Source organism: Macaca nemestrina, chromosome 4 (genome assembly GCF_043159975.1).
Source record: "Macaca nemestrina isolate mMacNem1 chromosome 4, mMacNem.hap1, whole genome shotgun sequence".
Lineage (NCBI taxonomy): Eukaryota > Metazoa > Chordata > Mammalia > Primates > Cercopithecidae > Macaca > Macaca nemestrina.
In genome coordinates this window covers 120,827,115-120,843,233 of record NC_092128.1, presented here as the reverse complement: position 1 = coordinate 120,843,233, position 16,119 = coordinate 120,827,115, and the positions used below count along the sequence as shown (strand labels likewise).

Here is a 16,119-nt window from a genome sequence, read left to right as displayed (position 1 = left end):
TTTTCAAAGTTCCAGGGAGGTGTCCCTACACAGCAGAGAGCTGTCCAAAGGAATGTAGATGTTGGCTGCGGGGAGATCTGAGCTGCCGGATTCAGTCCTCTCCCTTATTTTATCTTAAACATGCTTGTCATTTTTTCATGCTACTCTATGCTGTTCTTTCAGCCAGGGAACATTGCTGAGCACCCGCTCAAATGCTGTATGGAGCGCAGACTGCAGGGTGCGAGGGGCGAAGGTGAGACGTACTAGGTCTGAATTCAAGAGGGGGAACAGCCACAGGCCCCGCAAGGCCGGGGTGGCCTGTTGTAACGACGTCTTAATCGCTGACCTAAGTGGATCCGCTCCTCTCCCGCCGCCCTCTCCCTGCCTGCAGTACAGAAGGAGGGTGGCTGGCTCTCCCCGGTGGGCGCAGGTGAGTCACGCTTTGCCCTCTCGGGTGGGCGCAGGTGAGCCACGCTTCGCTCTCCCGGGTGGGCGCAGGTGAGCCACGCTTTGCTCTCCCGGGTGGGCGCAGCTGAGCCATTGTTTGTTCTCCCGGGTGGGCGCAGGAAAGCCACGCTTTGCTCTCCTCGTTGAGCCGCGGCTGGCTCTCCGGGTGAGGGCAGGTGAGCCACGCTCTATGGGAATCCTTCGAATCTTCATTCAATTTCCATCGCCTCCTTGTATTTATGTGGCAGGACTTTTAAAAATGAAGCCTATGCACAATGATGTAATAAGCGTTTATCGAACACCACTGGTCGGTGCTGGGGCCCTGGAGGTGGTGACCTGGCCCAGGTGCCACGCCCACGCCCCTCGCGCCGACCGCACGACCGCACGCACGCACTCACGCACGCACGCACGCACTCACGCACGCACGCACGCACGTACGTACGACGCGAGCCCGAGGGCGACAGCAGCGCGCAGGCGCACGTAGGTCCCCGCGCTTTTCGGAGGCCGCCGGCGTCCCAGACCCGCCGCAGGTAGGAAAAGGTGACGGGAGGCGGGGCAGGGGCGCTGCTGACTCCTGTGGAGCATCAGGGTTGGGGCGTAGGGGAGAGGCGGGCGTGTACCTCTGGAATGCTGAGGGGTCTCAGGGCGGGGGCTTTGCGGGAAGCCCTGGGAGGCGGGAGCCAGGCAGTGGCTGTGCCCTTTTGCTTCTGTCTTAGGGGAGGGTGGCTGACCCGCTAGCCCAGAACCAGACTCATCTAGGATTAGGAAGCTGGGGCCCAGCGTGGACAGCAGTTTCGGGGCCAGGTCTGCGGATGGCTTTCTTTGGCAGAGCCTGTTCGGGGGCGGGGCCGCTTACCGCAGGCATTTACCCGGCCCAGCGGGGCTCTGGGCGCCCACAACGGGGGTCAGTCAGCTCCCCTGTGACCCAGGCAAGCTCTTAATCTCTGTGATGAGAAAGAAGGGCTCATACCTTTCAAGGGTCATTGTGAGGAATCGGAAGAAGCAGTATTTTATAGAGTATTTTCTAACTGTTGAGTCTTCTGTCGAGTGCTTTGCAGAAGTAAAATATCTTGTTAGCTCCCCTGTGACCCAGGCAAGCTCTTAATCTCTGTGATGAGAAAGAAGGGCTCATACCTTTCAAGGGTCATTGTGAGGAATCGGAAGAAGCAGTATTTTATAGAGTATTTTCTAACTGTTGAGTCTTCTGTCGAGTGCTTTGCAGAAGTAAAATATCTTGTTAGCTCCCCTGTGACCCAGGCAAGCTCTTAATCTCTGTGATGAGAAAGAAGGGCTCATACCTTTCAAGGGTCATTGTGAGGAATCGGAAGAAGCAGTATTTTATAGAGTATTTTCTAACTGCTGAGTCTTCTGTCTAGTGCTTTGCAGAAGTAAAATGTCTTGTCAGCTCAGTGATGTTGCTGCGCTTCTTTTATAGGTAACAGAAAGACATTAAGAGGTTTTCCTGCAGTCACTGCTGATAGAGCCAGGATCTGAACGCAGGCAGCCTGGCTCCAGACCTTGTGCGCTTAACTTCTGTTTTGCATCAAGAATAGAGTCCTATGAAAGGCCTGTACAGTGCTTCGTACTGAGTAGGCACTCCGTCAGTATTTTATAGCTGTTATTCCAAAGGACACTGTATTCTAGGTACTAAGACAATGTGAATGGAATGGAAAACAATTCCTCCCTGCAGAAGCCAACTATCTAATTAGGAAGACAGTTAATCACGTTATTAAAATCAGAACATTGGCAAAATAAAGAAGATTGAAATGCAGTTCATATGACAGTGCTAATTAATCATACTTTTTAGATCTGGGAAAGGCCATAAAGGTTAAATTGTCTTGGAAATGGTAAACAAGACAATGGTTGTGTCACTGATCAGTGATGGCCACTTTTTCGTTATCCGTATTTGTCATTTAAATGATTGAATTGAAAGGAAGAAGTAAGACTTGGAAGATGAATATTGAAGGAAAGGTGAAGATGGAAAGGAGAAGGGGTTTATTCTGAGAACAGTGACTAGAACTCTGAGGTATGGTAGAAATTTCAGGATAACAGATGATAAAGTGGAATGAAGCCATGGAGAGGAAGAGAATGATAACACTAATTGTAAAAGTTTGTGTCGGCCGGGCGCGGTGGCTCACACCTGTAATCCCAGCACTTTGGGAGGCGAGGCGGGCGGATCACGAGGTCAGGAGATCGAGACCATCCTGGCTAACATGGTGAAACCCCGTCTGTACTAAAAATACAAAAAAATTAGCCGGGCGTGGTGGTGGCAGGCGCCTGTAGTCGGAAGGCTGAGGCAGGAGAATGGCGTGAACCTGGAAGGCGGAGCTTGCAGTGAGCCGAGATCGAGCCACTGCACTCCAGCCTGGGAGACAGAGCGAGACTCTTTCTCAAAAAAGAAAAAAAAAAAAGTTCGTGTCAAGTGTTTTCGCAGTCACCTTTCTTTCAGTTTCTCATTTCCAGTATTGTATAAATGAGTTTAAAATCAAAATGGTATAGTGAAAAAAAGGATGAACTGCTTGGCAGGAGAGGTCAGATCTAGTTTTGACTCTAGCTTATTTAGCTTTACAGTTTTAAATAAGTTACAGTGTCTTTAAAGCTCTGGATCTTAAGTTTTCTTTTTTTTAAAAACAAAAATTTATGAACACCTACTTACAATATGACAAATTCTTTGTAAGGCATTATGGGAGATAAAAAACTGTATTAAACATGGCTGTTGCACTAAAAGAACCTGTTGTTTATTAAGCTGTACTTACAGCTTAATAACTTGAAAGGCAAAATTTCAAATACTTGAGCCTTAAGTAGGGTTTCTTGGTTTTCATTTAATTGAAATACTGTTAGGAAACAAAAAAAAATTCCATAAATTTTTCTTGTGGATATGTAAGTAAATTCTATATATCTAGCAATGTGATACATCCACAGTTCTGTTTAAATGTAACTTAATGTGAAGAAGCTTATGCGAATAACTTGACAGAAGAAATCTAAAGTAAAAGCATTTTACTAGTAGGCTAGCTTGTTCTCTTATTTCATTTATTGTAATAGAGATATTCTAGGGCATTCTGTTTAGGGTGATGAACTTATTCATGAATAAGTTATTAAAGCCATTTAAATATGCCATAGTTTAAATTTGTGATCCATGCTGTTCAATCTGTGACCTAGGATAGCAGCATCAAGGAGCATTGTGTACATGGAGAAGTGCACAGTACCTGGATTGAAACTGCTCGTGTTCCATTTCTGGTACCATTCATAACTGACTGTGTGATCTCAAGTAAGTTCTTTAACTCTCTCAGCCTCAGTTTCTACGTTTGTGTGATAAGGATAATGATAGTTTTCAGATTATTTTCATATTCATTATTTTATTTGATTGTCCCAATGGTTCCTCTCACTTTGCAGATAAGAAAACTGAAGAACCAGCTGGGCACGGTGGCTCACGCCTGTAATCCCAGCACTTTGGGAGGCCAAGGCGGGTGGATTACCTGAGGTCAGGAGTTCGAGACCAGCCTAACTAATATGACAAAACCCCATCTCTACTAAAAATATAAAAATTAGCCAGGCATGGTGGCAGATGTCTGTAATCCCAGCTACTCGGGAAGCTGGGGCAGGAGAATCACTTGAACCTGGGAAGTGGAGGTTGCAGTGAGCTGAGATAACGCCACTGCCCTCCAGCAGCCTGGGTGACAGAGTGAGACTCTGTCTCAAAAAAAAAAAAAAAAAAAAAGAAAACTAAAGAACCGTCAGTGATAGTAAAAAGTTCGCTTAAGCTCATTCACCTAGTTTCTTTTACAGCTCAGACTTAAACCTCTTGTTCATTTTGTTTTGCTTTATGTATCTATATTTCTTTTTCTGATTAATTTTAAATCCTTTTCATTTAAACCTTATGAATGCTTTCCCTACAGATAAAATTATGTAAAACAATTTACATAAAAAAATTATGTAAAACTCATAAATTATTATTTAATCAAGTCTTTAATATTGAAGACTTCGTATTGATATGTCTTGAATACTTACAATCTATAGTTAACTAGATATTTCTCTTATAACCTGTCCTTATAAATCTATATTATAAATACAAAGTCCAGTGTCCCTTCCTTCAGATTAGCAGATATTTAAAAACTATATTTAAAGTATTATGTCTTTGTTTTCTTCATACTGATTTTCATTTTTATTGTTTGTTATAGGACCTCTAAAATGCAGACCTCCAGCTCTAGATCTGTGCATCTGAGTGAATGGCAGAAGAATTACTTCGCAATTACATCTGGCATATGTACAGGACGGAAGGCAGACGCATACCGTGCACAGATACTACGCATTCAGTATGCATGGGCAAACTCTGAGATTTCCCAGGTCTGTGCTACCAAACTGTTCAAAAAATATGCAGAGAAATATTCTGCAATTATTGATTCTGACAATGTTGAATCTGGCTTGAATAATTATGCAGAAAACATTTTAACTTTGGCAGGATCTCAACAAACAGATAGTGACAAGTGGCAGTCTGGATTGTCAATAAATAATGTTTTCAAAATGAGTAGTGTACAGAAGATGATGCAAGCTGGCAAAAAATTCAAAGACTCTCTGTTGGAACCTGCTCATGCATCAGTGGTAATCCATAAGGAGGCCACTGTCTTTGATCTTCCTAAATTTAGTGTTTGTGGTAGTTCTCAAGAGAGTGACCCATTACCTAACTCAGCTCATGATCAAGATAGGACCCAGGACTTCCCAGAGAGCAATCCTTTGAAACTCCTTCAGAGTGCCCAGCCACCTATGGTGACTAACACTGCTAAGACTTGTCCTACATTTTCAGCACCTGTAGGTGACTCAGCCACTGCAAAATTCCATGTCACACCGTTGTTTGGAAATGTCAAAAAGGAAAATCACAGCTCTCCAAAAGAAAACATAGGACTAAATATGTTCTTATCTAATCAGTCTTGTTTTCCTGCTGCCTGTGAGAATCCACAAAGGAAGTCTTTTTATGATTCTGGCACCATTGATGCACTTTCCAACCCAATACTAAATAAGGCTTGTAGTAAAACAGAAGATAATGGCCCAAAGGAGGATAGCAGCCTGCCTACATTTAAAACGGCAAAAGAACAATTATGGGTAGATCAGCAAAAAAAATACCACCAACCTCAGCGTGCATCAGGGTCTTCATATGGTGGTGTAAAAAAGTCTCTAGGAGCTAGTAGATCCCGAGGAATACTTGGAAAGTTTGTTCCTCCTATACCCAAGCAAGATGGGGGAGAGCAGAATGGAGGAACGCAGTATAAGCCTTATGGGGCAGGGCCTACAGAACCAGCACATCCAGTCGATGAGCGTCTGAAGAACTTGGAGCCAAAGATGATTGAACTTATTATGAATGAGATTATGGATCATGGACCTCCAGTAAATTGGGAAGATATTGCAGGAGTAGAATTTGCTAAAGCCACCATAAAGGAAATAGTTGTGTGGCCCATGTTGAGGCCAGACATCTTTACTGGTTTAAGGGGTCCCCCTAAAGGAATTTTGCTCTTTGGTCCTCCTGGGACTGGTAAAACTCTAATTGGCAAGTGCATTGCTAGTCAGTCTGGGGCAACATTCTTTAGCATCTCTGCTTCATCCTTAACTTCTAAATGGGTAGGTGAGGGGGAGAAAATGGTCCGTGCATTGTTTGCTGTTGCAAGGTGTCAGCAACCAGCTGTGATATTTATTGATGAAATTGATTCCTTGTTATCTCAAAGGGGAGATGGTGAGCATGAATCTTCTAGAAGGATAAAAACAGAATTTTTAGTTCAGTTAGATGGAGCAACGACAACTTCTGAAGATCGTATCCTAGTGGTGGGAGCAACAAATCGGCCACAAGAAATTGATGAGGCTGCCCGGAGAAGATTGGTGAAAAGGCTTTATATTCCTCTCCCAGAAGCTTCAGCCAGGAAACAAATAGTAATTAATCTAATGTCCAAAGAGCAGTGTTGCCTCAGTGAAGAAGAAATCGAACAGGTTGTACAGCAGTCTGATGGGTTCTCAGGAGCAGACATGACACAGCTTTGCAGAGAGGCTTCTCTTGGTCCTATTCGCAGTTTACAAACTGCTGACATTGCTACCATAACACCGGATCAAGTTCGACCAATAGCTTATATTGATTTTGAAAATGCTTTTAGGACTGTGCGACCTAGTGTTTCTCCAAAAGATTTGGAGCTTTATGAAAACTGGAACAAAACTTTTGGTTGTGGAAAGTAAATGGGATTCTTGGAATCAAAAGAAGGCATCTCTGTAGTACAGTCTTTTATTTTTTAGCATAGAAAGTTGGGGATGTGTTAATTGTGTTTTTTAGAATATATTCTGAATTCTGTACTTCAAATAATAATAGCTCAGATTTTACAACTGATTGACATAGTGTATGGTTAATGTAAGTTTTGCTTTCCAGTGATTACCTGATGTGTAAGCCTATCTGAACAAAGTGAGAATGAACTTTTGTTTCTAGGAAGTCTTTCTCTTGAAGCTATATAACATGAAAAGTGAGCTCAAATTTTTTTTAGTTGAAGATTACATATAAAGTTGTATCTGATTAATATCCATCTTTTATTGAAGAAAGTGCCTTCTGATGGCCACATAATTCTTAATGTCGGCTAGTATAATGGTTTACATTTGGACAAAGTATTGCTTAGTGTTATTTGAGTAGATTTAAGATCTCACTAAAAGCTAAAGTGCCAATTTTTACTTTCTTCAGCCAATTTGTTACCTCTTTTATGGTTGTTAATTTTTATTGGGACTAACATTTTCAGAAATAGTATGGTGTGATCTAGTATTAGATATGTTCACAGAACTGAAAGCTTAGTTAAGAATGTTGGTTACTTTCAGGGAGGCGTGTGATATTTAACATTAATATTTTATTTGACACTACAGCCTGTAATACTACTGTCTTTCAAAAATAAGTGTTTTCAGATTTTTATAACAGACCCATTTTGTTTTATGAAACATGTTCATTACAGTGAAGCATGTTCATTACAGAAATATGAGAAAATAGAGATAAATAAAAAATAAAAATCACTGTTATCCTACCACTTTGCAGGACACACTATTAATATTTAAGCATAGATTTTTTCCAGATGTTTTGTTTTATATAGCAGTAGGATTGTATAATGTATTCTCTCTTGTAGCCTGCTCTTTAAAGCATATCTTTACTTTCCATGTTGACATAAATGTCCTTTTATGATTGTCTAGGATTCCATGGATGGATGGACTATAATTGAGTCATCTGGTAGAGTGCATATAGGACAGGACACTAGGTTGTTTATCTTTTGTTTATTGTAAAGGAACTATGTGGGATGCATTTGGTGATCCTTTTTAAAGAAATGTATAAATTTCTTGAGTAATTCTTGGATTAAAGAATATGCACTTTTTAATGCTTTTGGCTTGCATTCTAAATTGTCCTCTTGAAAAAGTAGTTCCTGTGTACAACTCCATCTGCACTGAGTCAGAGCTGTGGCAGCATTGGGGAGGATGCAGTTTTGGTATTTGTTGGCATTCTTTTTGCATTTATTCAAAAAAACTGAAGGTACTAAAGGTAGAGCAATGAACAATACAAATATCCTTGGTCTCATGGAGGTTACATTTAAGTTCTAATGTTTTCTCTTGTGAACAGTGCAATTTGAAATGACAAATTGAAACACTTAGTTGTTGAATTTCGACAGTTTGTATATGTATAGTTTAAATTTTTATCCTTGGTTTGCCTTCTGTTTTTATGTTAAAAGATTGTTGTTGCAATTTTTAGTTTTTCCCTTTGTAATATGTGATTGTCTTTCATTAGAATTCGTTTTTTGTTTTGTTTTGGTTATTTTGAGACAGAGTCTCGCTGTGTTGCCTAGGCTGGAGTGCAGTGGTGTGATCTTGGCTCACTGCAACCTCTGTCTCCTGGGTTCCAGTGATTCTTGTGCCTCAGTCTCCCTTGTAGCTGAGACCACAGGTGTGCACCACCACGCCCAGCTAATCTTTGTATTTTTAATAGAAATGGGGTTTCACCATGTTGCCGAGGCTGCTCTCAAACTCCTGGCCTCAAACGATCCACCCACCTCAGCCTCCCGAAGTGCTGGGATTACAGGCATGAGCCACCATGCCTGGCCTTTATTATTAGAATTTGAATGTTAAACTTCTTGTCTTCAGTTCTTAGTTATATCTTTTAACATCCTAAAACATTTCACAATATTCATTACTGTCTTTATCTCTTTCTATTTATATAAACAGCACTATAACCTTGGGTTCTTTGGTATTGATGTCAAGGAATTCTCTAGTTTTTCTTTCCTGCAGATCACTCCCACCTTCTTGGGTCTTAAAATTACTATAGCTATTTAGATTTGTCAGCATTTGCCCTCTAGCTGTTAATGTTTTATTTAGCTCTGTAATTTGGTCTTAATATTTATTACCAGTTTTTTTCAGTTACAGCTTCTGCCAGCCCTGACTTTAAGCTCCCTTGACGACCAACCACAGGGCCACTTCTTTCTATGGAGTTTAGAAATTGTGACAAGGAGAGAAAGTCTAGTTGGTTTAGCTCATCTTGGATTAGCAGAGCCCATGTCTCTGGTTAGCTCAAGAAATGGCCCTTCCTGAATTAAGGTCTACTCTGTTAAATAAGAATCTTAACCTGAAAGGAATAGTCAGGATATTTTAAAGCTGGAAAGAAAATTTGAGCTGGGAAGTCAACTGTTGTTTCTATGGTATACCACAGAGAAGAATTTGTCTCAACACTTTGCGATTTTGAGTGTTTCTGAAGCAGCTGGGTAGGAAGCTTACTGAAACTAGGATTTCTTACTCTTGCCATATGTGATTGTCTTCATTGATTGTAATAATCTTGGATTAAATTCTTTTGAGTGTGGCACTGCCCTGTCTTTAGCCATTGCTTCAGAAACATGAATGCTAGCCTGATATTTAATGTCTTTAAAAATTACATTCCCTTAGTAGAAATACACATTTTAACAAACTTGTCACTTGGTTGTGGTATTAATGCTTAACAATTTTGATATGAATATGGTAATTCTAATTTATAATTTCAGGCCTTCTTAAATCTTTTTATTATACATCTAATAATATATGATCCTTTTGATATGTATTCATTCTGTGGTAAATTTCTAATTTTTCTGAAATTTTAACTCATTTTCTCAATTTTAAAACATTTCTTAGGTCTGCCTTTCATATTGACAAGCTGATCTTGATGGAATCATAGTCTAAAGATCGTGGACTGTGGAGCCAAATAGACCTGTTGAATTCTGGCTCTGTTATTTACTGGTGACTGTTGGTTACTTAATTATTCAATCTCAATTCTAAAGTGCGAATAGTTTATATCTGTCTTGTTGGAGAGTGAGGATTAAATAGTAAAAGACAGATTTAAAAGGCCTGGTTCATGTTTTATGATTGTGCATCTTCTTTGAATCTGCCTTGATTTTGCTCTTGTTGCTGTGAAGGATCTTTTCAACTATTTTGTGTGGTTGTCCTAGCTCATTCTGCTTAGTGTTTGTGGTATTTGCATCATATTATTAGAGATCATAGATCATATGCCATCTATCTTTAGTTTTGTGGAAAAATTCTAATTCTAAAGAAATATCTCTTAGTTATGTTTCTCCTTTTCTACACTTTAGAATTTTTTTAAAGGTCTGTCCCAGATTATTATTTTTCTCTGCTCATGCTTGTATGTTATTTATTGGTCTCCATTGTTTTTTCCCAGTGGTTTTTTTTTTTTTTTTTTTTTTTTTTAAGGGACACTTTACAGTCCACCTTTAGGGATCTGAATAAAAGAAAGGATTCTATCAAGGTCCATGGCAAAAGGACAGGTTGGATAAAGATAGCATCTTTTAACTTCCTTCTTATATTCCTAGTTCTTGACCTCAGTTCGGGAGTTGGTGGTGAGGGAGCACATTTTAAACAGTTTAAGCAGGTGGGACCATCTTGAAGGTTTGGCCCAGCAGCCTGGGTGAATGGAGGGAGTCTTGGGAGAATAGATAAGATGCAGTCACCACTTTTAACTCTTGCCCTTAAAAAATACTTTTACAACACAGTTTATAATGGAAAGAGCATTAAAATGGACGTTAGAAAACTGCCAGTGATTCTAACCTGAGACAATTTGTACGAACTCCCTAAGATCTGTTTTTTTTAGTGATAAAAGGAAATTGTACTGGACAATCCTTAATGACACATGCAGATTTCTGTTATCACTTACCAAAAATTTATGAATTTGAGAATTGCTTCTAGGGTATCAGGTGCTGGGTACTGGGAGGCACAAAACAAAGTATAGTCAGGTAAGGGCTAACTTTATTACTAATTTGGCTCATTATAAAAGCAATGGGAAAACATCAAGACAGGGCTTTATTAAGGAGTTAAGTCAGCATAATGGACCACTTAATATATAATAAACCACTTAAGAAAAGGGAAAAAGGAAGTCCACATAAGGTGGCATTTTATAAAGGCAACATGCTGTGGTTAAGGACACTTGGGCCATTGGTGTTTTGTGACAGCTGGGCTCAGGCATCTCAACAAGCAGTGGTGTGCCTGCTGACCAGCAGGGCCTGCCATGGCCAGTGAAGCCCAGCTATTAGAGCTCTCTCAATCCATTTCTGCTCAGAAATGTAGAGATGGCAGGGAAAACGTAGCTAAGTCCCAGGTTCCTCGGATATGGCCAGGGCAAGCACTCCCATACTACAACAACCTGTGCAGTCAGTGAGTCCAGAGCAGAGGCCTTGTCTCCTCCTTTGCTCACCTTCAACCACTGTCCTTGACTGTCAGGCCCCGGTTCTCATCCCCAGGTGTGATGAAGCCATGCGGTCCCAGAGAGGGAGCCATCCACTTGGTAGTCCCATGCTTTAGTGTCAGAGTTGCACCTTACCTTTGTATCCAAGAAATGCATGCAGCTCAACTTTCCCTTAAAAGGCTTCTAGGAAAAAACTACCCCAGCATTTTTTTTCCCCTAGAAGAATATATTAGCTTAATAAGAAAAGGTATAGTATCAAACTTTTCATTTAAAATAGTGGCCTAAGCCACAAATTTACCTTTCCTGCCCATATGTGCAAAATTTTCATTGAAATGAAAAAATACACACTAAGAATAAATCCAGTGTGATGTTGGAAAAAAGAAGGTTACCATTTTCAAATATGACAGGTGTTTCTGGAGGTCACAAGGCAAATGGTATTGGGTTGTTGGAATCGCTGAGCTAAATAATGGCTGTGAAAACGCCAGCTGAGATTGGTTATTTCAGGAGTGCCTGGGCTGTACCCCTAGCTTAAGCAGCAAAACAGGCTGTGGGCCAGTGGTCTGGTATCTGATAGGATTGCCAAGACAAGCCTTGCAGAGCTCATGCCCCACTGTTCTTATGGAGCCACTGGGAAGTGGAGTTCCCTAAATCAGGGGGAGTCATTTACAGTCGCCTGGCTTTTGTGGGCCCTGCAGCCTGAGAAGTTAGTCAGGGTGGCAGGTACTTGGTTGCCACGTTAGACAGAAGCACAAGTATTTGATGAAGCAGTGGAACTTCTTGATGTAACTAACTCCTGTCTCGGTAACTTTTTACCTACCTCCACATTTTTTTAAGGGTCTACCCCCATTTCCTACAGTTTCTCTATATCCTTGCCACTGACACATGCAAGCTTACGCCAAGACATAAAGGAGGTCATGCTGATGCCACAGTTAACACATCTCTATCCACAGCTGGGCAATATGAAAGACAATTGCTAAGGAAGCTTTCCCCTGTCAGGATACTGATCACTTTAAAGTATAACTTAACATTACCTCCCCTTGTAAAAATCTTCCAATAGATTCCCATCTAAATGAAAATAAAATCCAAATTCCTTCCTAGAGCCAAATATTATTTTTCTTCACTCTCCTTACTTTGCTTCATCCCACTGGATCTTAAGGTGCAACAAACATGTTTCTCATATAGGAAGTGTGGTAGGCAGAATTCTGAAGATGTTCGTTCCTCCAAGAGACCCATCCTCTGCCTATTCAGTCAAATCTAGGCACTGCTGGGAAGGGACTTTGCAGAGGTAATGCGGTTACAGACCTTCAGATAGGGAGGTTATCTTGAATTATTTGTGTGGGGCCAATCTAATTTCGTAAGTCTTTAAAAGCAGAGAATGTTCTCGGACTGGTTAGAGAAGAGGAGGGCTGAAGAGGCAAAAGAAAGATGGGGCAGAGAGGACGTCCAAGATTCCAAGCATGAAAAGGATTTTCTCTGAAGTTGCAGCTCCGTGAAGCAGAAGCCTATGTGCAAGGGCTGGAGAGAAGTCTCTAGGAGCTGACAGGAGTCTCCAGACAATAGCCAACAAAAACCAGAGGTGTCAGTCCTACAACTGCATAGAAGGGAATTCTGCCAGCAACCTAAATGAGCCAGGAAGCCTCACCCAGTTGAGAATGCAGACCTGCTGACACCTTGATTTCAGTCTTTACAGGACTCAGAGCAGAGAAACTGGTAGAGACTCCCAGACTTCTGATGTACAGAACTGTGGGGTCATAGTGGTGTGGTTCTAAGCTCTAAGTTTATGATAGTTTGTTATAGCAGCAATGTGGGGTAGGGAACATTACACTGTCTGTTCTTTGAGTGTGGAAAGCTCTTACAGCTGCTTCTTCAAGTTAGTAAAATATAATTTCTCCAGCAAGGCCTTCTTTGACCACTGTGAGATAGCCTCCACTAACTTGCAACACATGCATGCCATCACTATCATATTATCCTACATTTTTTATTGGTAAGTGTTACTAACTGAAAATACTTATGCTTACTGTCTTTGTCTCTAATCCTATATCACACCCATTAGAAAGTTCTTTACAGCTAGGGACTGTGTACTTCACAACCATGCAAGATTCATGAGACTTTTGAAAAACCCAACATCATGAGAGGCACCCAGAGAAGCAGCAGAGTGATTCCCATCAAAACCATTGGTTCAGGAGACTAGAGCTTTAGAAAGTCTTGATCCCAGAAGACATGATAGCCACCAAATTAAAATAGGCAGCTATTGTATTAGTATATTGTTGCATAACAATATCACCACAAACTTAGTGACTTTAAACGACACACATTAATGACCTTGTAGTTTCTGTGGGTCAGGCTTAGCTGGGTCCTCTGCTTCAGGGGCCCACAGGGCTGCAATGAAGGTGTTGGTCAGGGCCGTGGTCTCATCTGAGGCTTGTTGGGGAAGGATCCACTTCTCAGCTCAAGTGGTGGTTGGGCAACATTCAGTTCCTTACAGATGGCTGGACAGAGGGCCTCAGTTCTTGCCATCTGTTGGCTGAAGGTTGCCCTCAGTTGCTTGCCATGTAGGCATTCCAACATGGCTGCTTGCTTCCTCAAGGCTGGCAGGGGAGAGAGCCTTTCCAGCAGCATAGATGTTATTATCTTCTGTAATGTAACCACACAGGCAACACTTTGTCACCTTTGCTGTATTCTGTAGGGTGGGAGCAAGACACAGGTCCTTCCCACTCTTAGGGAAGGGTATTACAAATGACAACTACCAGGAAGTAGGGATCATGGAGCCTGCTTCAGAATCTATCACACCTATGAAATAAAGGCCCAGGAAACAGAAGAATTCTAATGGTTAAAATAAAAATCTTAGTGGAAGAACTGAATTTTTTAAAATGGAAAGGGCTGAAACAAGATAGTTAAAAGGAAGAATAAGCTGTGGAATTATTTTACAATCTTCAGCAGACAGAGCCAGAGTGAGGAGTTAAGTAGTATGTCAGATTCCAGGAAATTAATATCCATATAATGGGGAATCTATAGAAGTAAAAAAGAGAGAGGTAGATGATAATTACATTATTAAGAGCAGAGCAGATAATTCTTCTGAGTGAAATACATAGTTCATATCAAAAACACCTACTGAGTGTGTGGTGTTATGATATATATATATAGGTTTTTCATCCAGGATTCTTTGGCTTATAACTCCCACAGCCCTTATATATTCTTATTATAATGGATGTGTTAGGCCTCAGGTAGACCTCTGGTGTTCTGCCCTCCTTCCACTCTGATGTTCTCCCACCTTTCTGATTGTGGGTCTTAAGACTCTCATAATACCTCAAGAGGACAGGGTTCAGAGAGCTTCCCAATAGCTGAACATGTGGAGGTTCCTGGAGAGTGGTGTGCCTAGGGAGGGCGTGGAAGCTCCAAGCCCCTTCCCCCATACTTCCCCCTAGCGTTTCTTCATCTGTATTTTTTCCAGTATAGAGCAATAAACTGGTGAACCAAGTGTTTTCCTGAGTTGTGTGAGCTGAAAGAAGGGGTCATGGGAACCTTAACTTGAAGCTGGTTGATCAGAAGTTCTGAAGGCCCAGACTTGGCGGCTGGTGTGGAGGGGCAGTCTTGGGGACTGACCCCCTCAGCCTGTGGGACCTGACACCATTTCTAGGTAAATAGTGTTGGAATTGAATTAGAGGACATGCGGCTGGTGTCTACTGATGGGTGTATGGGAAAAAACCCACATTTGATCACAGAAGTCTTCTGTGTTGACAATTGTTATGTGGGAGTAGAGGAAAATGCAGTTAGAGGAAGCTTTCTCTAAACAGTGTTAAGCAAGAATTGGGGATGGACTGAGACATACCTTAGTAAAGTCTCTGGGGAAAGAGAGCAAGAGGGCACAACCAAATGGGCAATCTGTAAAAGACTAAGAATCAGAGTGTCAACTAAAGTGCCAAATAACATTAAATGCTGGAAAGTAATGGGACTGAGCACAGTGGCTCACACCTGTAATCCCAACATTTTGGGAGGCCGAGGCAAGAGGATCACTAAAGGCCAGGAGTTTGAGACCAGCCTGGGCAACATAGTGAGACCCCCATCTCTCCAAAAAAAAAAAAAAATTAACTGAGTATGGTGGCATATGCCTGTAATCCCAGTGACTCAGGAAGCTGAGGTAAGAGAATCACTTGAGCCTAGGAGTTCAAGGCTGCAGTGAGTCATGATTGCACCACTGCATTCCAGCTTGGGTGACAGAGTGAGACCCTGTCTCTAAAAAGAAAATAATAATAAAACAGTGCTCACAAAGTTCTGGGGACAAATAATTTTGAGATTAGAATTGTAGATCTAAGATGTCAAATAGGTGACTACAGTAAATTCTTGTTTAGATACAGTGGATCCCCGAATTGTCATATATTCTTTCTGGGGAAGAGGAAAAGGCCCCTGAAGGATGCCTTAGGCAAATGAAAAATGAATCAGGATAAGGAAGTCAGCAAAAGGAAAGCTATAGTACATGCCAAGCCACCATAAGCAAAGGAACCAGCAAACCTTGTGACTAAATAATTTTTGACAATGTAGTTGTACAGTTTAATACAACTGTTAAAATGATTTTCTGAAATAAAAACATAACATTACAAAAATCCAAAACTAAAATTCCAGAAGATTTCAACAAACGGGGATAAAAGATAAGAAGAATAAAGCAGCTGCTCATATTTTATTGTGTTACGTTTTGTTTGAGGGAGTTTGGCATATATTCAGGTAAGTCTTGATGTTGAGAGAAAGTATGTAGGTTCAGACTTAGGACTGGGGCATTGAGACTGATAGGGCCCGTGGAAGGCACAAGGTGTTTGAAGTGAAGCCTTGTGGGGTGGGTTGGGGTGGGTCAGGCTCTGGCCACATAACAGCAAGGGCAGAAGGCAGTCAGAAGACCATGGGGTGAGGACATTGCAGGGAACCCTACTCAAGCTATATGCTTTATCCACTAATATTTTTAAAATTTATTTTTTGTATTTTTAAAGTAT

The 16,119-nt window shown here is 41.3% G+C and overlaps 1 protein-coding gene across 10 annotated transcripts; it reads left to right on the top strand.

Moving 5' to 3' along the window:
* The first annotated feature begins 855 nt into the window (after positions 1-855).
* Positions 856-7,805, top strand: LOC105492375 (fidgetin like 1). Of its 10 annotated transcripts, none has more exons than XM_011759429.3 (4): positions 856-956; positions 3,586-3,694; positions 3,820-3,907; positions 4,605-7,805. In XM_011759429.3, the coding sequence occupies exon 4, from the start codon at positions 4,615-4,617 to the stop codon at positions 6,637-6,639; it is 2,025 nt and encodes a 674-aa protein (XP_011757731.2). In that variant the 5' UTR covers positions 856-956; positions 3,586-3,694; positions 3,820-3,907; positions 4,605-4,614; the 3' UTR covers positions 6,640-7,805. The 10 variants fall into 10 exon arrangements, with proteins under 10 accessions (XP_011757731.2, XP_011757730.2, XP_011757732.2 ...); XM_011759430.3 differs by lacking the exon at positions 3,820-3,907 and having other exon boundaries at positions 857-956; positions 4,605-4,770; positions 4,886-7,805; XM_071095189.1 differs by lacking the exon at positions 856-956 and adding an exon at positions 1,667-2,015.
* Positions 7,806-16,119: the final 8,314 nt, after the last annotated feature.

Bases quoted from the DNA above. Each gene is read 5' to 3' on its own strand.
- LOC105492375 (XM_011759428.3), top strand. From the start codon at position 4,615: ATGCAGACCTCCAGCTCTAGATCTGTGCATCTGAGTGAATGGCAGAAG.